The sequence below is a fragment of the Furipterus horrens genome, unplaced genomic scaffold, assembly GCF_987537825.1.
Source record: "Furipterus horrens unplaced genomic scaffold, mFurHor1.1.pri manual_scaffold_4, whole genome shotgun sequence".
Lineage (NCBI taxonomy): Eukaryota > Metazoa > Chordata > Mammalia > Chiroptera > Furipteridae > Furipterus > Furipterus horrens.
The window spans coordinates 161,805,480-161,833,082 of NW_028327174.1; the positions used below are offsets into that span (position 1 = coordinate 161,805,480).

Below are 27,603 nucleotides of genomic sequence, written 5' to 3' on the forward strand. Positions count from 1 at the left end.
TTCAAGCCTAAGTCAATCTTATTACAGTACAACAACAACAACAATACAGTTTTAATGAACTCCTTCCCCCAAACACAAAACAAGTCTAGGGGCAATCTTCTAGTCATACAGTAAGGCCATGGGGACCCCAAAATAGCCCTGCCCTCATGGAGGGTACAATCAGCTGTCTTGTGCAATCATTACATTTGGAACACTTGATCCTACATCGGCTTATGTTCTTTGTATTTTATGTGAGCTGATTCTCTCTCACGAAGGGTAGACACTGAGCTTTCTCTCACATAGCCCCCAGAAAATGGTAGGCAAGCAATAGTTACAGGTTGCATGAGTAAGGTGTCCAGATTTACATGATTTCACCTCATCTGCTCCTTCCACACATATCACCAATGCACATGCAACCCACCAATTATTTGAATTTCCAGCATTGTGGAAGGGACACGTGGCACTTAAAGTTACCTGGGCCTGTGATACACCCATCTTTTGGGGAAAAGATGTGCAGCAAAGCCTGGCTTAAAGAACACCAATTTGGAGTCTGGCCTCTTTAAGTCCCAGCTCTGCAACAAGCTAGGTGACTTTAATAAGCCACTTAATAGCTCATTGCTTCAACTTTCTCAACAGAAAAATGAGGAAGATAGCAAACAGCATATCCAGAACCATCTGTCTCCCATGGGGTTATTATTGTAAGGACTGAGTGAGTTAATACAAATAAAGCACTCAAGAAAATTCCTAGCATATGGTCATCTCTCAATAAGTGTTGTCTATTCTTATTATCACTAATTTGGTGACCTCAGATGACTTCCATTTCCTGAGATTCAGTTTGCTCATCTTTAAAATGAGAACAGTGCTCATCATAAGCTGGCTCTGAGCATTACATGTGAAAGCACTGAGAAGGCCCACCTTTTCCGGGAAAGGCTCCCTCACCTTTGACCCAAGGTCTGGACTTGAAATGCTATCAATACGAGGATATCTTCCTCCTGCCTCTGATCATTAAAGCAGTTTCACACGCCAATCACTTCTGCTACTATAGTAAGCACCTGTTTTTATCCCATAGAAAATGTCAGCCTCTTACAAATTCAGCTTAGAAAAAATTACAACCTAAATTACACTAGATGATTACATGAGCAAAAGGACTGTTTGAAGTCCCCCAAGCCCACGAGCAGCTTCTCCACAGCCAGTTCCTGCCTGTCTTAGCCAACTGTGAATAGCAGAAAGGGGAACTGGCCCTCTCATGGAGGAATGGGGGCCCCCGGCACATCACATCATGTAAAATGTGGTTAAGATGAATATCAGGAGTAGCCTTGAAAGCAAAAAAGAGTCAAAGCAGGTCAGATGGCCCTGGAGAAAGCTTGGGAAGCGGAGGAGAGCCTGACTCACCAGCTCTGCCTATGGGGATCACAGAACTGAGTTCCCAGGAAGCAACATGCTGCCCAGTCCTGGACACGGAGCCCCACCCTGCATCCCAGTGGCTGCAGACCTAAGCCATGGGCTGGGCTCTGAGGGCCCAGTGCCCCTAAAATGGGGTCAAAACTGGTTGCCTTGGTTGCCTGTTCCCTAGAAATAATGCTGAAGAGCCCCACCCCCTGCCCACCCCACCATCCAGGACAGCAATATAACTAGTGCAAGAAGGAACAGTAGCCTGGGGAGATGCCGAAGGTCTGCTTGGGGTGGGCTTGGCTATGGAAAATTGAACTCAGGCCCAAGGTAGGATACTTTGAACTTAAAAACTAACTTGTCTACCTTCTAGCCAAATGAACTGGATTGCTCTTGAGGCTCCTGTAGACTTTCTAGAGCTATATTTGTCTCTGGTGAATGCAGAGGTGCTGTGCATGGTCCTCCTCTGTTCTCAACATGACTTCTCTGTATGACTAGGTTGAGAAGTTCTCAGCTCCATTAGGTGGAAGGACACAGAGGCTGCAGTTTCACCACATATCCATTGGCACAGGGTGGGTGGAGGGACGCAGGAATGGCATTTAAAGGAGGTAGCAAGGCATTAAGGTACAAGGTAAGTAAGACAAGAGCATATTGAGTCATACCATCCTGGAATGTTGTGATGAAGCTAGAATTGTCTCCTGAAATTATTAATGTCCAAGAGACATTCCTTGGGTTTATATCAAGGTCACACAAATTAATTCATAACCAATTCCTGACCAGCATGCTAAGAGCTGAGTAAAGACCAGTTTAAGCTACAAACAATTTTATGTTATTCCTAACAGATGTCTCCATAAGGCCACAAGAGGAATAATATTGGGCAATAAAGGAATAGCTGACCTGCCTTTCTGTCAAATATTGCTTTGGGGTGCCCACAATTTTTTAGCAAGTTAATAATTCTAGAACTCTGGGTTTACAGTGGAGGGCGGAAGGGCAGAGGGTTGCCACTTTCCTGACTAGAAATGACTACACTTTGGTACAAATCACAGAAAGCCTTGCCTGTTGAGCTGTTAAAAGTTAATAAAATGGTTGATAAAGTTGGAGTCCATTCTTCTCAGTGGTCCCTGAACAATTATGGAGAAAGGAAATCTTTTCCAGATATGTTATTTGTATTTACCATCATTTCTAAATCAACCTCAATAAAAAAGGCCATTATCTGATAACAGGCAGGAAAATAACAGGGAACCTAGAACTTTGAGGGCAAAACCAATCTGCAAAGCCACCCAAACGATAAGAAGTGAGCTGAAGTTTGAGTGTCTCATGCTGCTTATCCAAGGGACCTGCTTGTGCTCCCTGAAGTAGCAACAGCTAACATCTATTAAGCACTTACTGTGTGCTCATATCTCACAAAGCACATTTCACGTATTAACTAATTTAATCCCTCTGACAATTTTATGGCATAGCTGTGATCATTTCCATTTTACAGATGAGCTGGCTGAGGCTCAGAGAGGCTTTATAACTGTGCAAGTTCTCAGAGAGAGCACAGGGCAGCGCTGGAATCCACACCTAGGACATCTGGTTGCAGATCTCTGCACTTCACCTGGGTCCTGCCTTTCTCCTCCCTGAGTGGGGAGAGAGCAGATCATGGCCATCCAAACATGGTGCGAATGAGAGGAATCTTTACAGGGGTGGTGGGGAGAGGCATTCTCTCTAAGGTGGTGCCAGATGAGGTTCTAGTCCCACATTCCACGCTTTGGACAGAGTCTAAGGCTCTGACACGATGCAAACCACGAGGAAGGAGGTTGGTAGGAAGGGAAACACCCGAGACCCTTTCTCTCGCTGACATGCAGGGGTCCCAAGACCCCTTGCCTCATAACACCACCACCCCTCCCCAATACAGAACACACACATTCACAACATGCGACGCTGCCCCCATTTTCATTTCATCTGTTTATGGGCTCGATCGTCACTCAGAGGGAGAAAAAACTGTGCAATTTGTCCCAGTACCTGCCAAGTAAGTAAGCAAATTCCCTCCCAGCCACTCAGCTGAAGGAGGAGTAGGTAGTCCAAGCATAGTGCCCACTTCATAGTGGGTCCAAGAACCCGATGTGCTGGATCTTCTCAAAGAAACTGTTGGGAAGAAGCCTTTTATGTCCCTTCTTACAGGAATTCACCTATTTCTTTTCTTGGCAGGGGGCGGGGGGTGGGGATCACCTATTTCTAACAAACTTTTACCTCAGCAGCCTGAGAAAGGCACCACCATGGCTCTGAAATTCTCCACAGTGAAGTGCAAAAGAAAGCTACCTCTGCTCTGGTGCAGGGAGCTGCCAATTATAAAGATTAACTTGCATGGGCTGCGTCTTGCAGGTGAATTGTGTTCTCAGCCTCCAGTGTCATTAATTTCAGGTGCCTCGTTGTTACTAACATATGCCGCCGATATATTAGTCTTCGAGTGCCCTCAGGGGTAGTAGAAAAGGCACAACTTAGAATCCAGTCAAATCTGGATTCAAATGATATTCAGAGAGTTATCATTTCGATGCATAAATTCCTTATTTGGTCAAATGGAGTTGAAGCCCCTAACCCACATTATTATTGGAGGATTAGTGAGGTGACATATTCAAAGTTCCTGATACTGTAATTGTAACTAACATTCTGCCATCCACTATCCTTTAGGCCTGTTTTCTCATTTGATCCCAGCCACATTCTATGAGAATGAGAGTATTATCCTCAATACACAGAAGAGGAACATCAGGGAAATGTGTGATTTAATTAATGTCAAACAGCTGGAGAAGGAAGCCAAGCTCAAACCCAAGTGGGGATGACTCCAAAATGTGTGCTCCAAGAGGGCGCTTCCTATTCTGCAGGGACTCTGGAGGAACACTGCACACTTCGGCCCCTTCTCTACTTCCACACCTAGACTTTTTAAAAAGCACAATTTGGTCACGATCCTAGTAAAACGTACATCAGCCTGACTAATCAGACGCCTCCCCAGTCACTAGAGGATTACAGCGTTCTGGGTGCCCTGCCCCATGCAGACCTGTTTCAGAAGCAGTACCCACTGCTCATGCATGGGCAGGGTTAATGATGACCAACTACAGTGCGGACGGAGTCACGAGCCTTGGAATGCAACTTCTTTCTCTTGCCAGGAGCATGTTTTTTCTTTTAAAAAAAAATATTTTATTGATTATGCTATTGCAGTTGTCCCAATTTTTCCCCCTTTGCCCTCCTCCCCCCACCCCCCCCCCACCCTCCATTCCCTCTGGCAATCCCCCTTAGTTCACGACCGTGGGTCATGCATATGAGTTCTTTGACTACTCCATTTCCTATACTGTTCTTATCATCCCCCTGACTATTCTGTAACTACCACTGTGTACTTCTTAATCCCTGCAACTTTCTCCCTATTCCCCTCCCAACTGATAACCCTCCAAATTATTTCCATATCTATGGTTCTGTTCCTGTTCTGCTTGTTTGTTAAAGTGATTAGGCTGCCCTGTCTTAGCGCCAGCAGGCAGGGCTTGAGGCAAGAAGAAGGGAGTGTGGAAGAGGAAAGGTAAAGTCAGACATTTGGTGTGTTGATCCAGAGGAAGAGGAGGGTAGTTTGATGATGTTCCCTCCTGCGGGGCACTGGAACAAGGGAAGTGAGAACAGTGGCACTGTGAAGGGTTTAAGAGCAAGTTTTATGGCACCACACAGAATATTTTGATCATTTTAAGCTACTTGGGAAGAACTTTGGGCTGTAACCCATCCATATTCAAGGACTCTTGTTTAGTTCAAAAGTGCCAGGATCGTGGCCCAGTGGGCTACAATCCTGAGCTTCCCCTGCCATCGTCATTTGCCTCCGAAGTGGAGGGAAATGATACCACCTTCAGTCCTCGATAGTGCTGTGCTCGCTCATGGGCTTTCATGGAAACTCAATCAACAACCTCCCCTTTTAGGCTGTTCAGTTTCTTGGTATGTGCCTTCTAAGTATAACCTGCCTCAGGTTAATAGTGATGCTTTTTCCAAAAGGTAAACAAGTTGCTCTCTCAAATTCTGCTCACTTCCTCTGTCAGCATGCACTGAGTCCCACATCTCCTCACTGTGAATGCATCAGATATTGGACAACTTCCCCCATGAGAGTGCTCCCTCTGCAGCCACAAATAGTGGAAACATTGGGAGATAAAATCCCACTCCTGAGGAGCAGAGGGACTGAGTGCAGTGGAGACCTGGAAGAAATGCTAGGCTCACTTACAGAAGTGCACAGAAAACCTACTAAATAAAAAACCGGCAAGATATCTTACACACCTCAGACAGGCAATAAATGCATTTCTACCTACCATACCTTGCTTCCAGGAAAGTGTTCATGATTTCCTCATCCACAGACTCGATGATAGGCTTTGTAAATTAACTTTGTTTAATTGCAGATAATGATCACACTATGCTTCATATCCCCCCTTGTGTCTGATCTTGCAACCAACTGTTCGGCACCTTTTTAATTTTAGCATCCTAAAGCTAGGACTTAGAATGCCTCACATAGAGGCAATGCAAAATTCTCTTAATTGAGGAAAAGATATGCAGGAACCAATCCATCTATACTAGATTTTCATATAAATTGGGGGACCAGGAAGAGTTACTATAATTCTGGTAATAAGTTATTTCTGAAGAGCCAGTTTATTTTGTTTCCAGACAACACTTAAACAGAAAATCCCTGTGCAGAGCGCCAACCAATTACTTTATTCATTAAAAATAATAATGTTGGGTTCCTCTTAGGAGTTTCTAAGCTAGTGGACAGAACAAATGGCTTGTAAAATCTCAAGCTGATAAATATAATTGCCTTTTAATCAATGGTGACCATTTTATCAGAGAAAATATAAATTTGGAGGGTATAATCAATCACCGAGTAAATCTTTTTTGTTCATTAAGTCTGCTCAAAGTTCATTTGTCTTCACAATGAATTCCCTTTTGATACCGTTACCTCACCAAGTGGTTTAGACGAGGCGTGTGCTCAGTTCTGTCTTTTTATAAATAGCAAAGCTACTTGGAACACCGAAGGGGAATGCGTTTGTACCAGGGAAATGCTGCAGAAAGAGCATGGGCTCAGACACACCTGGGTCAGAGCCCAACCCTAGCACTTGTCTAGCTGAGTGAATTCATGCAAGATTTTTCATCTCTCTGAGCCTCAGTCTCTCGTTTATAATAGGGGCTGTTGTTTAACACATTGCGTACAGGTGGTGAGAATTCTTGTCATTTTTAAAAGGCATTTAAATTCCCCGGTACGCAACGTGTTGAGTTAAACATTATATAGAACAGCATTTGTAACATGGTAGGTATCAGTGAATGGGAGCCTGTCTGATTGCTACATCACCACTATATTGAGTTGTGTTGGCCAATATTTCACTTCAGACACTTTTTTTTTTTGGTAGCCTGATTGAGGTCAGGCCAAAAATAATAGTGGAAATGAAAAGATTCCTTGATCTTTGGACAATGTGTAGGCTAAAGTAAGCTAAAAATTTACAAGTATGTTGGACCCACAATTTCTTCAATCCATCCTTTTTTGATGGAGTGCCAACTCACAGCGGGGCAGAGCCAGAGTAGCATTTTAGGGCATCTGCACAAATTACACAGATGAACCCCCACCCCTGACCTAAGAATGAAAAAGCCATGAGACTAAGAAAGATAAGTCCTGTGGAGGAGGAAAAGGGAAGTTGCTGAGAGGATGAGATAGAAAACCAGTGGCCCCCAGACATCTCCTGTCTCTGGAAGCAGAATTCTCGCTCTAGCTGCTGGATGTGCATTCTGCCTTTGTAAAGCCTGATGAAAAGAAAAGGCACAGTGTTCCACCCATCAGATGTCTCCATTAGCATAAGCTTTATCCATTTATCCATTTAGTTCTGTTCTCACAGGTCTCCTAAGCCTCAGTTCAACAGGCTGGATCTCCAAGATGGTTGGTGCTCTTTGGACCCATCCCAAAGGGCAGACAATCCTGAGTTTCTTGGTTAAAATTAAATTTGGGCAGAAAGAAACAAGTTCATAATGTAGACTTTTTAAAATTGTCCTAAAATATTCATAACATAAAATTTACCATTTTAACCATACAGTTCCATGGCATTAATTACATTCACATTGCAGTGCAATTATTGCCACCATCCATTTCCAGAACTTTTTCATCTTCCCCAGGTGCAACTGTGTACCCATTAAGCAGTATGTCCCCATTTTCCCCTCCTCTCCAAATGGCAACTGCCATTTTACATTCTGTCCCACTGAATTTGACTACTCTAGGTGTCTTATATAAATGGAATCATGTCATATTTGTCCTTTTGTGACTGGTTTATGGCACTTAATGTCATGTCTTCCAGGTTTATCCATCTTGCTGTATGTGTCAGGATGCCCTTCCTTTTTAAGGCTGAATAATTGTGTAGACCAGAGATTTACAACCACTGCGTATGCATTACCTGACTATGGGTCACCGACCTCTTTTCCCTTAGATTGTCAAATAAAAAATGACAACAGCTAACACAACAATAACTGTCCAATGTGAATAAAGAAAAATTATACCTATTTTTTGTCAGATCGGCAAAAAATATATTTTTTGGTGTGCTGCAAAATTTTAGTAATTAGTTTATGTGTGACCTGAGATGAAAAAGGTTGAAAATCACTGGTGCAGACTTTTAAGTGAAGATATTGGCCATATGAAGTGGATGGCCTCATAGTTTGACCCTTGCTATAAAACTTCACATTTAATGATGCTTTAAAACTAAATCATTTCATTAGCATATAACTAGTTAAAAGTGTAACTGAGTATTTATTGTAGCTGGGGAAAGTAATAAATATATGGGTTTCTTTTCATGAAAACTGTCTTTACACAGTGGTATCTTAGGTTGGAAACTAGGTATTGGCATCCTTGAAAAACAATAGTATCATTTGATTAGCACTTAGGGTTGTAGTCATTCAAGAAAGTCACACTGATTCCTGGCATCTAAGTGACAATGCATAAATAGAGGTCTACAAGGTCTACCCCAAGGTTGCTCACTGAAATAATGAGATCAAAAACCAAATGACTGATTTCTCTTCAAATGTTCCTCCCACCTTCTCTTACCAATCACTCATGCTAAAAAAAAAAGAAGTTGTTCTAGACTCACATGATAATCTATATACAATAAATTTGTCTGTAATCAATAAAAAAATAGTATGAGATACAAAAGAAAGCATAGTATTTCTGAAGAGAAGTGAAGCTCTTCTGGATAGGTAAGCCCTTTATTATGTTATTCTCCACCGTGTTTAGTAGCTGTGAATGATATAATAAATGTTTACGTGTTCTGGATGATTCCATAAAGTTTATTTGTAATTTAGACTTATTAACACAAACACATGCTGTAACGTTTTCAAGAGGTGGAACAACCAGAGCTGTTCCTTCGACTTTTGAGACATCGTTGCTCCCCTTAAGACACTACTTCAGTGTCCTTTAAACTACTATAGGATGAGATAAAAAAGGAACTAAGAGGGGAATGAAAAATTTTTGATCACAGACAATTTGGACATAATAATAATGTATGAAGACACCAGAAGGAAGAGCTTGTAGGATGAGATGGAGAACAAAATATTGGCCCCAGACGTCTGTGCTAAAAGTGATTTCTCTCTAAAAATTTTGTATATCACTCCTGTCATAAACATTCAGCTTCATTGTGCAACAAAGACAGATGAGAAAAATTTGCTGCTCCAACAACCAAAAAAAAAAAAAAAAAAAAAGCGACTTCACTATGTCCTTGGAATCTGGCGTTTTTGGTTTCAAATGCGTAGTAGGAAACTTGTGCCTGCAAGGGCTGGGGCAGTTGTTTATATAACTAATTGGACATCCACAGAAATATGAAAATTAAGGCAGGTCCCTCTATTTTCATCTGTTCTAAAGCCAGAGTTTGCTCTGAAGTTAAGAGGCATGCAGACTGGAAAGAGGTGCAGTTAAGCGTCCTGCGCTGACTTGCTTACATAAGCTTCAAGGTTATGAGGTTTTCTCCATTTTGTTTTCAAAGGATAGCAGGAAAAAACATGTTTTAAGGTCACTTATCAAAGAAGAAAAGTGCTTGGGAACGTTTTAGGTTGGGGAGAATATGGGGATAACATCTAAAGATCAGAGGATAATGAGAGATGTGGAGAAAAGATTTAAGACAGAGATACTGGTGGAGAAATATCCTGAGAAAAGACTATGAGCATTAGATGGAGAGTTGACAATGGCCAGGAGGAGAAACATACCTTCTTAAGAGACAGGAGACAAATGAACAGTCAGGAGAAGATAGAAAGGAATACTGACATTGAGAAAAATGATGCTGGGGAAATTCAGTATCTTATGAGCAAATTAGGTAGTGAGGTCAGGTCACCTGAGGAAAAATGGGTGGAACTTGGGTCTTAGAATGGTTCACTTTACCTCCAGTGAGAAATGCAAGAGGGAACTAGAAAGATGAATGAAAGGATGATCGGCTGGGGTGAGCTCATCAGAGTGGAGCATAAGAAGGTTCTACAGTAGTCCCTCTCTATATCGCAGTTCACTTATCACGGCCTCACTGTATCGCGGGATTTTTAAAAATATTATATTTAATTACTTATTGCAGATTTTTCGCTATATCGTGGGGTTTTGCGGTACTGTATATGTATATGTATGTTGTTAAAGTTACATAGGTTTAAGAGTGTAGAATATGTTTAAGAACATAAGGAGTGTTTATAAAAGTGTGGAAAAGGTTAATAAGGGAGTGGGTAAGGTTAATAAGGGACTGGGAATGGTTTATAAGTGTGTGGGAAGGGTTTATAAAGCCTTAAAATATATATAAATACTAAAATAAATGTAAGGTTCCTACTTCGCGGATTTTCACCTATTGTGGGGGGGTCTAGAACATAATACCCATGATAAGTGAGGGAATACTGTATTTAGAAGGGGTATTTAAAATCTCAGAGATGAGGCAATTCCAAGTGATAATTACATCTAAGGTGATGATATCGTTTGTGAATACCAACAGAGGCAATGATAGTTGAGCAGATCAAGGAAGTCCAAGGCCAGGATATCAGTGCCATCTACTGGTTTATGGAAGCCAAGAAGTAGCCAAACAAAAGACACAAGACATTTGAAAATTTCCACAGTAATAGCTGAATAACCCTTGCTTGACATAACCATGAATCACCTGTAACTACAAGGGAGACTTTGGATATAGCTATGGTTTAACTCTCAAACCATCTAAGTAGCACTTGATTTAACAGAGCAAGGTGTATTTAGTTTTAAAACTCATCCTAGCCTTAAACCCCTTAAACCTAATACACCACTGAGATTAAAGTGATGGGTAGCAAGAGTTAGGAGAACTAGTTTTTACAGGCACCAACATCAAGGCAAAATAATGGTCCTTGCCTCTAGGTCTAGCAGAGTCCAGTGTATGCCTCTGCTCTTCTGTTTTAGACTTTAATCTAGACTGTCCAAGGAAGCTGAAGGCTCCTGGCTAGCAACTGGATTATAAATATCACCTTACAAATTGTTCGTCTCAAAAATCTTTGAGAACCCAAGAGCCCTTTTAATTTGTATATCTCTAAATCTCATCTAGTACCTGGCACATAGATGTTCAAAAAATATCCATGGAATGAATGAAGGAAGGAAGGAAAGAATGACGAAAGGAAGGAAGGAATGAAGGAAGGAAGGAATGAACAAGCTGTGATCAAACATTTCTCTAGAAAACATTTTCTTTTGGTTTAGAAGCCTCTGTGACCCTCCCCCATACCTGTTCCACTCAGCATATATATTTTGAAAGATATGTAGCTGTCATCTAACACAAATTATTAGCATTCACAATGTAGGCAAGCTCTACTTGTTCCTACCAGGTCTGTCCCAGATCCTCTGCTCTTCATCTTGCTGGTGCCTGGACTGATAATCATCCTGCTCAATTGGTTGTGCCTCCTGACACAAGGGAAGAGATTACACAAGGGCAATAATTAAGAGGTGGAATAAGGGAGCCTGAATAAATAAAAAGAAGGCTGCATAAATATGATGCCTATACTGAGTGCGTTTCCCATCTTGAAATCAACACTCCTACTATACAGAAGTCCCAGCTTTTTTTCTGCCTTGGGAACACTGATTACCAAGAATGCGAATGGCCCAATCTTGTATCAATTAGTAAGAGGTGGCCCCTACAGAGAAAGAGGCAGCAAACACCAGTTTACACGGCTTGGTGAAATCAACACGGGCTGGATTTCCAACTCCACATGACGGTTTGGGCAGGCACCTTGTGCAGTGAACACCTTGCACATTTCTACCTTTTGCCCCCACTGGTTACTCACTCAGTTTTGTGGTTTAGTGCTAGTAGGTGGAAGATTTGTGTATACAAGGTTTACCTTACTTAACTGTATTCATTCAGTAAAATTATGGGGAAAGACAGAGGAGTGGACTTCCCTCCATTCCTCACCAGTGAAATCTGTGTTTCCAGGGCTTTCTACCACACAGCTACAATAAACCAGGCTGTGAATCTTAGAGTTTCCATAACACCACTTGATTAAACCATAGGCAAGTCCTGCTACCTCACCATGCTCACTGGATCTTAGATTGACAACATTCAGGCATGCTTAGAGGGCTGTGAAAGCTAGGGTGGGAGGCCAGTGAAGATGTGACTCTGATGAAATCTGAATCTATAGTTCCTGAGCATGGTCCATTTCTAAACCATACAAAGTGTCTCTTTGGATGAGACTGAAGAAACTTCAGTTTCTTTTATGTCAACTTCTTTTAAGACAATGGGAGGAGAGGATGAGTAAGTATATTGTGAGTAGAAGGTTGAATTCAATGAGTAGAGACCCGTCATTGGATTATCACTTATGATGAGGTTCACCTCTCTCTCCCACCTTTGTCGTGGGAGTAATTTCTTAAATGCCTCCCAGAAGTTGGTGAGGCTAGACTTGCTTCTGTGGAAAGGCCTCATGTGTGTTTTTCCTTGGGAAAGATAAGCTTTCCAATTAAATGAAGAGTTCTCTGGCTATCTCTTTTTTCATTGTTACTCTTTCAGGGTGAGATGCAGCTGACATCTGTCAAATGTCAGCCAAGCTTCAACTCCCCTTCTTAACAAGTAATCACAATCCTCCCCAGAATGATACGACAAGATCTAGGTGGGTCCAGATTGTTGCTTAACTTGAACCAAGGCTATAACTGGGGTCTCAGTGGGCCATTAGCCTTCACCCTTAAACTGGAAAGTCAGCAGGAGCTCAGTGGAGGGGTCCTGTAGGAAGCCCCCTTGGCTTCTCTCTACTTATTAAATCTGTAACACATTTTGACTAGATCCAAAATTATGTCATTGCCTCATGATTTTCCGAGGTTCCAACTTCCAGGGCCCTTGGGAGAGGAGCAGTTATTATTATAAGGTCAGGATTTAGGATTGGCAACTGAAACCATTCAAGGGCCTTCTCTCTTTGTTGTCTCCATTACTGTTAGGCAGCCACAAACAGGTCTGGCTGCTCTCAGACTGACAGCCCAGGCAGCACTGCCATGTAGAAAGGAGGTAAACAACTAGGTTTTGTTCCCCAGGAGAATACACTGATGAGCACGGCCACTGCCAGATGTGTGAAGCTTTGTGCGCCAAGTGCCGGGGGCCGACCCAGGAACACTGCACTGACTGCCCCATCACAAGGTGAGTGGTCTCTCGGTATCTCCTATGGTTGGCAGCTCATGGGTTGCAGGATGGAGAGGGAAGGTGCTTACCTCCTTAGAGGCACATTTTGGAACCACAGGAGAAAGAATCAAACTCTTTCCTTGACATAGTAACCCTCTGTGGGCTGGAGCATCTTCTCCCCAGGATGCCCAGTACCCAGTGCAAGAATCAGTACACTGGCCACTAGAGGGCCTTTCTCAGCAATGAAGATGGTGGTGACTTTGATGTCTGGAATCTCATCACTTTCTGCACAGCCACTGCTCCACCATCATCCTCATCTTCTGAGCAAATTTCTACTCAGATTTCTAGAATCAGGTCATGGGTAAACTGATCTATGAAGGCGTTTTTTACTTCTTCCCAGTAGAATTAACTTCTTCCTTTTTATGTTCCCCTGTGCTCTGTATAAACTTCCATAAGAGCAACTGTGACATCTTAAGACATTCATTTATAAATCTATCCCTTCATTGTACTATATGTGCCTTGAAATCATCATCTTTATATCTCTATTATCTATCACAGTGCTAGGAAAATGGTAGGTCCTCAATAAATGTTCGGTAGCTGAATGAAGGAGGAAATAACAAGCATCTGAATGGGATGAGCTCTATATTAATTTCTAATTAACTGAAAATTTCTAATGAAAAGAGTTGTGAGCTTGTATTTTTAATCATCACTCCTCTGGTTCTAGCACTTAATATTCATTGATTGACTAGCTGTTTGAATGGCCTGTCACTGCTCTGCTAATGCTGGTCTCTCCCTAGACCAGCATGACAAGGCGGATCCAGTGGCAGGTGAATCTCTAGGATGGGCGTTCCCTCTGCCTTACATAGTCATTTTGTCTAATTCTCCCTCAGGATTGTAATATCCTGAACAGCAACTGGGGTGTATTTGTCTCTTTATTCCCCCACAGTGATCAACATATAGTAATAATTCGATAAATGTATGTTTTATTGAACTTTATAAAGTGTGTAATCAATATCAAGAGCTTGGATTTCCAGATAGTTCCCTCAAAAAGAGAGGTGTCAGGGGGAGGGAGACTCAAAAGAACAGTCTTAAGTATTCTCAGTGGTCACTGTGATAACATTTTCCAAGTGTCTCTTTGAGATAAATACTGAATTTGCTTTAAGGCAGCTTCAGGACATACTATCAGATGCAGACAGCTTTCAAACAAAAATGGGTCCTATTTCTCCTCTAACTCCTCACCATATCAATAATCAAACTCCATTGCATGTTTGGACATCTTTGAACAAAGGGAAGATTTAGGATTTCTTTAATAAAACAGCTGCTTTCATCCCATGTACACTCCAGAAGTCACAACTGCCTCGGGCTCACCAGAAGTGAGAAAAATTTCTACTACCATGAATGGCCATTAAAAAAAATCTAAGCCCACTGGTACAAGATCAGAGGCATGCCTCCTGGGCCATTTGGGTAGTTTAACTTGTTTAAGCAGCCCGGGGTTTAGATTTTGAAGAAAGAAATGCACATGTATGGATCTTGAACCAAGATGTACTCCTAAGGAAATCTTGTTCCACAGGAACAATTTTCTTCTCACCTCTTGGAGCATTCCAACTCTTCCCCCATTTCTCTTCCTTGATGTCAGTTACTTGCAAATATGTCCAAGAAAGGGCATCATACCATGGCGATGAATTACCTGACTTTTTTGCTTACCTGCATTTTCCTGGAAGGTGGTTGAGAAGATGAGAAGAAAGTACTCTGAAAGATGATGTCGACTTACTTGTTCTTGAAAGTGCAGCAGAGTATTTGCCAAACTATTTCCTTAAGTAGAATCAGGTTCATACAAGAGTCTTTTTACTGATTCACTGATTAATTTTGAGAGGGAGAGAGAGAGCGAGAGGAGGGGAGAGAGAGACATCGATTTGTTGTTCTTCCTCTTCATGCATTCGTCAGTTGATTCTTCTCTGTGCCCTGATTGGAGAGTAAACCCATAACCTTGGCACATGGAGACGATGCTCTAACAAACTTAGCCACCTGGCCAGGGCTCAAGACAGTCTTGAGCACTTGGTTTCTGTCCAGCTCTGAGTTAGGTTTAAGGCCCATGAATTCTTACAGGTAACTCAGGAAGTCAGACTCAAGGGATGGTGACACACACAGACAAGCAGCAGAGGGGTATCTTTAACACCCTAGGCCTGAAGCTAAAGCTGCAACCATGGAAGAGGGGACACTCTACACGAGGGGGAACCCAAAAGAAACTGGAATTATCTTCTGGAGGGTAGGCCCCTTGTAGTACAGGCTTCCCCCACCTAGGGGAGTGTTCTAGGAACCCATCTGTATCGGTGCACCAGTTGGAATTATTGTGAGAGGCTGCATTCAGCTTCACTGAATTTTTTTTGCAGACTCTTTCAACACATTTGCCCATTTCAAGATGGGTGATTTACAAGTGCACCTGCCCATACCGTACTGAGTGTTCAGCAGTTTTTGACCAAAAATGGCATGAGCCTCATGCCCTAACCTCCCTATTCACCCAATTTCCTTCCCGAGTGACTTTTTTGTTTGTTTGTTTCACCAAATGAAAAAAGTCAAAGGAAACGTTTTCATGATGTGGAAGGTGTAAAACAAAAAATGGAAGAAGCACTAAAAGGCATCAAAATTGATGAGTTCAAAATTGTTTTAAGCAGTGGAAAAAATGTCTCAGTAGATGTATTGCATCACATAAAGAGTACTTTAAAGGTGACTGAAATTTAAACATGTAAGAATAAATACACAATTTTTTAACAAATAAATTCTGGATTTTGGGGGGGTCTCTCCTTGTAGAAACTGGAGCTGGAGGGGACACAGCCACTCCAGAACCATGGAAAGAAGAAGTAGAATTGTAGCTCTGGCTAGAATAAATACCCCAATCTCTCCTTCCACCTTCAAATCCTACTGGTGTCTCCCCTGGTCTGAAACTAACCAGAGGCCAATGGGAAACACACTTGCAAGTGAGAGAAAGTGAGCTTGGAGATGCAGTCCCTAGTGAACACAACTCCAGCAGAGACAATGCTGGCAAACAGATCTGGGCAGGGGTAAGGGGAGAGAAACAGGATAACCAGGAGAGTTGGTCTCTTTGAGTTTCTTCCTATTCTTAAGCTTTTGGATATCTCCAGTCCTGGTAGAATAAAATTCACCCCTAAAAGAATTTAACTTAGAGGTATTTGCAAAACCATGTGGGAGGGAAGTTATCAGTGGGGATTGAGATGAAATAAGATTGACCATGTGTTAATGATAACTGTTAAAGCTGAGTGAAGAATACAATGGGGGTACTGTGATACTTATTTTAATCTACATTTAAATTTTTCCATAATAAAATTTAAAATTATAATTTAACTCTGAAGTTGTTTTTGAGGAAATCAAAAAATTTAAGGCCCTCTATTCATCTTCTAGTTTCCTCTTTACATTTTCATCAACTCTTGGGCTTAGATTCTTTTTTCTTTTTTTTCATTCTTCACAATAAATTTATCATGCATAAACTTTGTCTTTTATACCATAGGGGAAGAAGACAAATTATTAATCTCCACTGACTTCTCATTTTAGATATTTTTATCTATGGGTTTGATTCTTAAACATAAAAGATTCGGTGTATTTATACTATTACAGGTTTACTTGAAATTTAAAGGGAATGGGACTACAGAATTAATTAGTATTGATAAAAATGAAAAAAGAAAAAAAAAACTTGACAAAAGGAGAACAAGTAAGACTATTATTTTTCCAGTCCCCTTACAATGCAAATAGGATGTAAACCAATATCTCCTTGATAATGAATATGTCAAAACGCCAGGAAACAAAAGCATTATTTAGACAGGATAATTTTCAGGGAAGGACATGCTACAAGAGTGACAAACTAAGCATTTTTACTACTGGTCATCCAAAGCATGAAGCTTTTGAAGGGTATTGGGTTTAAATTCTTAAAGATGATTGAAAACGTGAAGGAAATTTGTCTCTGCTATATAACACCTACAGCTCTATAAGACCATGGTCCACTTTGCCCAAGCTAATCTCCCAACCCAGCCCTGAAGCAGTTACAGAGTTGATGAACTAATTAAAAGTATTTAAAAATTAACTCTGTTCTTACCCACCTTCAAAAGTTTTATTTGACCTGTTTCAATGAATTCAGGAAAGCAAGCCTTTTTGCCAGATTTCATTCTGTTAAAACATTAAAGCACCAAGAAGTTACATTAAGTGCCCTTGTGATGGCTTTAGTTAGGCCAAATTAATAATCAGCACAAAGGGCCAGGTAACCTTGACTAGCCATCTCTTCTATTCCAGTTCACATCTCACACACACACACACACACACACACACACCCTGGGGCTTCTGGAGAGTCCAGTGCCAATGTTGAGAACATCACCTCTGCCCAGCTCTTTAGCACTTGGTTTTGCCACCTTCTTTCTTTCCATGAGCCCTGATGGACCTCGAATGGTTTGCTGCTTAGAGAAAGGCCAAGAGCATGTGTGGCTCGGGGAGAGAAGCACTCCCCCTTGGTAGATTAGCTTGCCTGCGTGTCTCGGAAATGCACAAATTGGATGACTGGTGATCCCAGAGATGGCTTGAGCACCATAGAGCCCAGGGCAAGGCATCTATTCTCCTCCAGTAGGGGAGATTTGTGGGTGCCAGTGCAAATGTGTGCCACTTGAAATGGTACTTTACTTTAAGTTCTTTGGCAAGTCTTCTTGAGGGGGTGGGGGGCATGGGGGATGATGTAATTCAGTGCCTGCATTTAAGCATGACTATTTCCTCTGCCTTTTGAGGTTTAGAAGGAATTGTGTTCTTACAAAAACTGGGTGCGTCCCCTGTGCTTTCCTTAGGGGAGAGGGGGACGGAGGTGATCGAAAGCACTATTATGTGCTTAGTACTCTCTTAAAATCAAGCCCTCAAGTAAGAAAGGCAGCCCAGTACCAACATGAAAAATATGACACCAGATTTCACCCCCACCCCAGTTTCTGGACAATTTTAAATGGTTCCCATTGTCAAGAGTATTAGTTGCCCCTCTTGAGAGAAATAATTTCTCCCTAAACTAATCTGTCATATCTTTCTATAAAGGACAAAATGGTGATGTACTTTTCTTTCAGCAAAAAAATGAACCTTCATAAATAAACATGCCCCATTCTTTTTTTCAGCAGAGCATCGAATAGCTTCCTTGTTTAAAAACCTCGGAAAGCTCTTGCTCAGTTTTTCTTAAAGGGAGGGTTCTTTTTTGTTTTATTTTTGTTTTTTTTTAACCAGCCACATCCAAATTATCCCTTGAAAATCTTCTAGCTTGAAAGCAGCAGCAGGATGGGACCAGGACATTCCAAGTTGGCATCAATGCCATCAGTTAAAGTCTGGGCTGGAAGCACAGTCTTCTCATCATACCCCCTGGGGCAGGGGATCTGTTTGGACATGGACAACCGGATGTATGTGCCTGTCTGCTCGGGCTACTCTCCACACTCTGCAGTGGCTCAAAAGGACTGTTCTCCCCAGTGGTGCTGGGTATGGTGACCAGAACCTGGGGGGGAGGGAGGGGGATGGGAACACAGTAGCCTTCTGTTATATGCTGTTGGCTTTAATCCCAGTCTGTTTGCAAACAGATGCATGTGACACAGGATTTCAGAGAGCAGGAACAAGATGGAAGGCTGCAAGTAGCACACTATTCAGCGAGCCTTGCTCCACCCCAATTTGCTCCAAACCTGGGATTGAAGTGTCTGTCCCCACATCAGGGCTGGCTCTGCCTGTGCAAACAGTGCCAGTGCACCCCAGGAACAAGTGGCATGAGGCCTATGCCTGACCTCCCATGTGACGTCCAGTCTGAGTCAAGAGAGCTGGCAGAGAGGCTTGGGTGCCAGCATTATGCCCTCAGTGGCATGTATGTACTACGTGCTCAGTTAATCATCCAACTGATACAACAACTACTACTCTAAAGATGCTCTACAAGACACCAATTTGGTACCACCTGTATTACATGGGCATCATTTAGCAAACTCCATAGTAATCCATCCAGACTATCAGTGGGCAGAAGAAGGTGGAGCTGCAGTTCTCAAAGTGTGTTCTCTAAACCAGCAGCATGAGCATCACCCAGAAACTTGTCCAAAATACAACTTCTCAGCTCTTTCTCCGCTGGAGCTACTGAATTAGAAGCTCTGGGAGTTGAGCTCACCTCGTCTATTCAAATTACCTATCTGACTCTTGCAGTTGGGCAACAATTTTGAATTCTTCAGAGCAAAATTCTTGGATACAATTTACTTAATCGTGTTTGCTCTTGGGATTACTTTGCAAGGGGAAAAAAAAAGCAAGACTATGAAAATATTAGCCATGACATTATGATATATATTGTATATGCATAAAACCAAAGGTTTTAGAAGCTTACCTGCTATCTGTGGTGCCCTTCTAGGTGACTGAAAACGTGGTCAAAAAATAAAGACATGGTACCCTACACTTCAGGAAATGCTTGAAAAATGACACACAAAATCAGAGCTCATTGATTACTTGCAATATGCATAGGCCAAGTTTATAACTAGTACCGAAGCTATAGGATAGTGCTTCATTCTACCCTCTGAGTGCCCTTAGAGTTGACATTTCTCTTGCAAAGTGTGGACATGTTCATATCTAAAGGAAGAATATATTCTCCAAGGTCTCTGGATTCAAAGTTCCATTTAGCATCTTCACAGTTCCAAGACCGTTATTTGACTGTGGGCTGGGTTTGGCTGGGGCCTACAATATGGGTTTAATCCCTGTGGGCACTGGTTAGTTTATTTGCAGCCAGAATCAGAATTGCATCCCCAGCCAGTTTCTGACATGCCAGCTGTTGGGTCCAGACCTTGGGCCAAGGATGGGTATGTGATTAATATTCCATATGGTCTAAGATGATCAGTCCCAGGCATCCCCCTTGTTTCTAGAACAATGAAACCAAGCTTGTGCAGAAAAGCACAAATACCACATGCTCTAAAGCTTAAGGCTATTCCAGAAAGCCACCCTTACAAACTCTAAAAGTCTGCTTTTCCTCTAGGATTCTTGACGATGGCCGCTGTGTTCTGGACTGTCCCTCAGGCAAATCTAAATTTAAGAACCAATGCCATCTATGCCACTACACCTGCCAAGAATGCCAAGGAAACGGGCCTTCCAACTGCACCTCCTGTGGAGTAGGTGAGGGAGTCTGGTTGGTCACTTGTTCTTTGTTGCTTCATTATTTGGTTTGGGACATTATTTGTTTTGAGTCAGAAGCTTCATCTCTATGGAAAAGGGGTTGATATTAGACAGCTGTTCGTTAGACAATATGTTCAACCAAGTTTCTGCTTGTTGTCAGGATACAAGCTTACATTATTGTAGCCTCCCTGGCCCCGAGGAGATGAGAGAGAAGCTAAGCAATGTGTTTCCAGAGAAGGAGAAAGAAAGGGCATCTAAAAATGAGGTCAGACATGAGATAGACAGTAAAGCCAAGATTTGTTGAAGTAAAAGTGAAAAGCTAGGAAACTAAGGCAGACACATTCTGACCTTAAGAGAAATATTGTAATAGAGGTTGTGTCTCGGTCTCCTCAGCCAAGAGCTATGCCATTTAGAAATTGTCAATGCCCTGTGGGAACAAAGTAACCACTTCAAAACACAAATATGACTTTCTCTGTCCCAGTTTTAACAACTCAAATTTATGCTGTCATTGGATTATTACCTACAATCTCAAAGACGCTCTGCAGTTTGACCACTGACTCCTGTCCAGACTCCCCTCATAGGCCTCTCCCCAGCTTTGACCTCCGTGGGACAGAGTTACATTTTGTTTGACCTACATCATACTTTTAAATTTTGAGCCAAATTTTAAAATTAGGAAATTTCAAATAAAAACCTGAGTTTTTGTTTCTCTTAAAAACTTGAATAATCTGGCAACACTGGATCTCCATTCCCCAAATGGCCGACTGGAGACAATTTATTCCACAAGCCCCACCACTCCCGGTTTTCCCACTGATTCTGAGGCTGTCGATTACCGCCATCATCATCCTTACATGGCATTTCTGGTGGAAGAGAATTATTTATTTTTATTTTTGCTTAAAATAAAACCGAGAAAAATGAACAAATTGAGAGTAACGTGCTTTTGTAGAAAATGGAAAGTAACACACTTCTCTGTATAACTTAAAATTATTTCTTTGTGTTTATTAAGTAAACAAAGTATATCTATACCAAATTTTATCTTCAGCCTGCTCACTCTGTTTCTTTCTTCATTTATAAGATGGTGATAATGGGTGCCCCTTTTTAGGACTATTATAAAAAGGAAGTAAGACTAAATGAAATAGAATAATAAAGCACTTAGAACAGGACTGGGTATATAGGAGGCACTCAATAAAATATTGGCTTAATATCACTACTATTGTTACTGCTTATACTTCCTTTTTCCTATGGGCATTTGAGTTTCTCCAGCTGTTCAAAGACTTCACTTGAGATGCTCCCCACTCATTTCTAGTCATCCTTTAGGTCTCAGTTTCAATGTTATTTCCCCAGTAAGGGTCGCCCTTCCCTCCTTGTCTAGTTTCAGCCCCCTTCACATGGGGATGCTTGGAGCCCTGTACTTCCCACTTTACAGACCTCCTCGCACTTAATGCCTACCGTGTCCATTAGACTATATGCTCTGTAAGGGCAGAGAATGGTTTCATCTGTTTTCTGTTGTATTTTGAGCACTAGCACCATGTCTGGCATATGGAAGGCACACAATATAACTGAATGAATGAATGGTTGAGTAGAAAAAACATAAGCACCAGCAGTCCAAAAACCTGGGTTCTAGTTCCTCACTTCACCTCTAAGTCTCCCCTTGTTTGCAAAACAGGGAAGCACAGACAAGATGGCATCTGAAATCCCTTTCACATTTAAAACACACTAATTCTTTATGCATAGTACAAACTTAAGAAGTAGGTCGAATGCTAAACAATGTCTAAAATGTTCTAAGTATCCTATCACAACTTGGAACAATCCACACATAAAATGCTTTGACATTTCTTTCTGTTTGAAAGTATCCTTAACCCATTATGTTAATGAAAATGTATTGTGCCCTCCCATTATAAGTTGCTATACAAATTGTCATGGAAATTATAATCAATGATACTTGCCTTCAAAGAGTTTATAATCTAACAGAGGACATTTAATACATGTCCTCATGTATTAAAAACAAGAAAATGTTGAAAACCAAATGAATGGTAGGAACCTCCCCACAGGTCAGAGAAGAAAACTCACTTTCAGCTGCAGTGAGCAAAGGAGGCTTCCTACAGAGGGTACCGTTGTTGAGCAAGCTCTGATTAGCAGGGTTCTCTCCTATGAAGAGTACAATGTCCCTGGCTCATGTACTTGCTGTGCTAATACATGAGACAGTGCTAGAGAAGATAGATGGATGATTGAACTGATACAGTTCTGTATCAAAAGGCTTTCATGAAAGACTAAAAATCCTCTGGCTAGAGAATCCCATCTACATGCATTAAGTCTCTCCCATCATTTTATGCAAGTTCACCCCTTAATTGTAACTTCGTTAAAATTTAGGTCTGAATCCTTTTGGACATGCAGATCTCCAGCTACATTCGTGAAGAGTCACTCTAAATTTTCTTCCAGATTTATTCTCTACCAAACTGAAACCAACAGCTACAGTAAACACTTTATTTTCAGAGTCTCTCAGCCTTTCTTTCTTTCATTCTTTCCAGCAATCCTCTCCCCTCAGGCCTTCAACCCTCAACTTTCCTTTCCCCCTGGAGACATCCAATGTCTGCACGTTGGTTGCCTTCTCTTCTAACAAAATCAGCTGCCAAGAGATTAACTGGAATTAATTAATTTGGTAGTTAAATGGAATTAACTGGAAAGAGTTAATTCCTCTTCAGTATAAAGGAAAGCCGATCTGAACCCCTTTTGGAGTTCCTGCACTTTAACCCTTGTCTCATATCATCACATGGAAGGTCTGGCAACTAACAAAATTCTCTGCCCTTTCATTACTACAATAGAATCAGCTTCTCCTACATATAATTATAGTATTGAAGTTCTGGGCCAGTAGCCAAAAATGTATGCAAGGGATTTAAATCAATGGGGTATCCAAACTATCAGAACAAACTTAGTGAGCTGCCATACTACTCAGGCTATTAGAATAGTGACCAAATCTTGGCATACTCTTGGACCAAGCCGATGGGGAGAGCTGGCCATGGTCAAGGCATCAAGTGACCCCTCATGCAGGGTGTGAGTATTTTAAATACCAAGACCCTTCAAATTTCCATCCTGTAAATCCAAATTATAATATCCAAAGCTGTCTAAAATAGTAAAGTCATGTATAAACAATAAAAATGGGGTTGGAAAACATTTTCTCTGATATCTGAATCCATCGTTGGTAATTTTTTATTTTAACATCCAGTTGGATATGTTGGGAAAATAGGAACACTGTCAGATATTAATTCACTCACTCACTCATTCAAGCATTCAGCAAATATGTATTTAGAAGTCACTCTATGCCAGGCTGCCTCCAAGCCTCTGGATCCTGAGTTGACATCGTGTCAAGGTGTAGAGATTGTACAACTGCTGCATAGAAAGAGAGTAGGCTTACCACCTACCTAGATCATCCTACCTACATCTGAGAAGTCTGACCCTCTGAAAAAAAAGCTCTATTCTGAATGAGTCAGGGAAATGGCATTTGCTAGGCTTTCATACTGCACCTAAGCAGAACATAACTGGTAAGGTTAACCCTTGTGTGGTCTCCTGAGAGTCCAGGTTCCACCAGATCAGGGTTTTGTGCTCCACAACACTGGTCTATAGCTGCAGAACCACCAAATGCACATTATATCCTCCCAAAGACTCTCCTTTCAAACATGGAGACAGCAGACTCTTTCCACCACCCCTATGGAAGTCCTCTTTATTTTATTTGTCCCCACAGGAACCAACGGACTTCTGGCATAATCACCACCAGGAAAGAGGTGGCTTCAGAGCCCATCATCCAAGAGAGTGTTTTTAAATTGTATTTGAACAAGGGCTTTAATTAAATAAGAAACATTAAATTAAAGCATTTGACAGTGCCCAGTTTATGGGTAAAAAATAGTTGAACATTAGCAATTTCATGTGGTTCAAACTAACATTATACTGACTTTCAGTTTCTGTACTGGTAACATCAAGGTCTGCTATCTTTATGCACAAATTCAGCAGCCTTGCATTTTGAAGGTCAATGGTTCTGGATCTTCATGTGCTAGGTCACATGATGAGTGAACAGCAGACCCCAGTTATTTTGGGTAGCACAGATCAGCTCTTCTTCAGAAGACAGAGCATATGGGAGACCTGATTCAGAGAAGATGGATACCTTAAACACACTCAGCACCAACAAAACCTCCAGGAGGGTAGGGATTGGAGACCTCAATATTCGTCTTCCTTTTTTTGATATATGTATAATATATGTAACTGATCATATTATTTTTTATTAATTGCAATAGTTTGTAACTAATTAGAATCTTCCATTTCATCCAGGAATAAATTCCCATAGTCTCATGCTTAGGGTACTGCTGATTCTTTCCTTGTAGAGTTCAGTCTTGACAGAAGCCTGAGGAACTTTCAGGAATGCATGTAAAGGAGTCAAAGAGGTGTGCCTGGCCTAGTGCTTCAGTGGGCTGCCATTATAGGAATTGGCAGCAGTGCAAAAATACAGACAGTTAACACAAGCATTTGAGTATAATAACAGAATGCAAAATCATCCTAAAAGACTGCACTGTCATTAAAAAAAAACATGTCTGTCAGTATTTGTTTAAACTTATGAGATCTCGAGCCCCTAAGACTGTGAGCTTCCACAGAAACTGAAAGGAGCCCAAGGAAAACTTTTCAAGAAGAAGTATACAGATATTGCACTTTTCATTAAACCCATTCTTATACTTCTGGCCCCCTAGGAGCCAAAGCACTTGGTTGTATTTTTTTGTTTTTAATAAAATGGCTTATGATATATTAGCTTCATGGTTAATTGCATACAGTTCCCCTCTTTTTGTTGCCTCTATCTGTTCAGATAAGCATGGCCAGGAGCGCTTCCTGTACCAGGGGGAGTGTCAGAAGAGCTGCCCCACGGGGCACTACGCTGCCGAGGGGCACACCTGCCTGCCCTGCCCAGACAACTGTGAGCTTTGCCACAGCACACACACATGCACGCGATGCATGGATGGCTACTTTATAGCACCCACCAACCACACCTGCCAGAAGTTAGAGTGTGGACCAGGTAAGGCTGCTCTGGGACCAATTGTCCTGCCCCAGGAGGTGGCAGGAGGAACTGTACCCTTAGATGTCCCATACTCTTGAATTGTCTTCTTGGTTTACTGTCAGTGCCTGGGATGACTTTGCATGACTATACATCAAGTGGGAACAGTGATAAGCTGCCCCTCTCTCTTCCCCTACACACTTTTTCTCTGGATTTCCCCAGACATAACCCTAGGGCACAGTAAGTGTAGCTAATCACATAGAAATCGATCTTGAGTGGAAGGTTCATGGACAAGGTATAGTGGAGAGAAAATTAGATTAGAAACTGGATGTCATGGCTAACAACTTTCTCCTTCCTAATTACTAGTTATGAGACTTGGCAAAATCAGCATGATTTCTTGCTTGATTCCTTCATTTGTAAAGGTGAGAGCATAGCACCAAAATGGTTGCTGTGAGGAGCCAGAGGGACTCAACCCTCCTAAAACTTCTGAAAATATTAAGATGTTCCGTGAATCATATATTATAGTTATTGCCCAATTCTTTATCTTACATAGGAAGAGGGAGTTTTAAAACAGCACTTAATTTATTATTGTTCTCTTCCATGTAAGAATACTGCAAACTTTCTCTGCTCTGTATAAGAATTATGCCTAATCTGGTGCTGAAGAGAGCACCAAGGTATTTCTAGAATAATTTAAACACATTCATTTTTCTTCTTAACATTTACTAATGTAGTATAGGATTTAAAACTTTTTAAAAAAGTGTTTAGAACAGATAAAAAGAGACAGAGCCTGTTTATTTACATACTCAATTCTATATTTCCAGAACTTACTTCTTTAATAAATAAAAGCTACAAGCCTAACTTCAATACAAGTTGCATGGCATATGGTTCCAGTCTGTTCTATTTGTACCCAGTCAAGGTGATCTAATCCATTAAATTTAATGGAGACAAAAATGGAGTTGACATGCAGATCCTTAAAGATGACTTGGGGTTTCATAATTGCCCTATGACTTACTTGAAAATAAGCTACACACCAACATATTTTCATAGCAACTGACGTCTCCACTTAATTAAAATAAATTGTTTTCCACTCTTCTCACTGTACAGGTGAAGTCCAAGACCCAGACTACGAAGAATGTGTGCCCTGTGAAGAAGGATGTTTGGGATGCAGCTTGGGTATGTCATCTTCCTTTGTAGGTTAAAGAGCTGAAATAGTTGTGTCCTTTTCCACACATGCTCACCCTTTCATTCCTTCAGCAGAGACTCTTGCCATTGCTGTCATCATCAGTGTCACATGGCTCATTCCCATGCAAACAGGGTGGCAGTGAGAGACGCTCCCTTTTGAGGCAATGGACAGCTCACTAGTCTTCATGAAACTCAAGGACAGGCATATTTTCCTCTGGTTGTGAGCTAGTTGGCAGGGGCTACCTACAGCAACCAAGTTTCCAGGTACCTGGGACTCAGCCTCTCCTTAGCTTCTCAAGATCACAAATTTGAAAATGAACTATGGTGGGAGAGAAATATGCTTGATCACTCACTGGTATATGAAACATAAATGCCTGTTGGGAGTTTGAGGGTTTTCCTCTGCAAAATGACTTCAAGCCTAAGACAATCCTTTGTGGAAAAAAAGAACACAATGTGGCATCAGTGAATTGAAATCCCCATCATACAATTAAAAGCACTTGTCAGTCTTCCACATAATTTTCTAACTCACATCACTGGCTCCTCTTTTCTCCCCATGCATGCCTGGTTCTCCTGTGGGGAGGGTGGTAGGGACGGTCTGTACCACAGAGCACCATTGGATTGGATGGGAAGTGGGAAGGCCACCAAATTCCAGGAATGTATTTTGATGTAAATTTAGGCACAATATTGAAACTAATTAGCATGTGGGTCTGTGGATCTTTGAAAGAAAACTCAACCTAAATTAAAGGTTGATGGAATAATTTCTCTTCATGGAGTTTCAATGAAGCCTGTGATTGGTTAACTCATGCTTCTAAAACTTTAATGTGCACAGAAGTACCACGGGGAATTTGTTAAAATGCAAATTCTGATTCATGGGTCTAGGTAGGGCCTGAGAATATGCATTTATAATAAGCTGCCCAGTGAAGCCAATGCTTCGTGAAGCACTTGTGAGGCTGCAAGGGGTCAGACTGTGCCAGCATTAAGTAGGCTTTTTATTGACTCTTTCTAATCGGTTTCTTTAATTCTTAAATATTACACATGAATTATAATTTATATGATGGCCCTCACCAATTCTCTCTGCCTGACATGGAAATGACATATTTTTTATAATATCTGTAACTATAAAATAGAGGTTTTTAGGAACTTGCATATCATTCTCCCATATCTTCCGCTATGAAATGGGTATATATTACTGGACAATAAAAAATAATCATGGAGCTGAACTTAAGAAGGGGGCAATATTTAGAGTGAGAGTTAAGGGTAAAATGTTAATTT

At 41.4% G+C, this 27,603-nt stretch overlaps 1 protein-coding gene across 1 annotated transcript in view; it reads left to right on the plus strand.

The window, feature by feature from the left end:
* PCSK5 (proprotein convertase subtilisin/kexin type 5) overlaps positions 1-27,603 on the plus strand; it is a 441,582-nt gene that overhangs the window by 333,989 nt on the left and 79,990 nt on the right. Inside the window, exons 21-24 of the mRNA XM_090274186.1 lie at positions 12,884-12,986; positions 19,984-20,120; positions 24,964-25,170; positions 26,254-26,322. Coding sequence (XP_090130312.1) covers positions 12,884-12,986; positions 19,984-20,120; positions 24,964-25,170; positions 26,254-26,322 — 516 coding nt within the window. The remainder of the gene's footprint in view (positions 1-12,883; positions 12,987-19,983; positions 20,121-24,963; positions 25,171-26,253; positions 26,323-27,603) is intronic.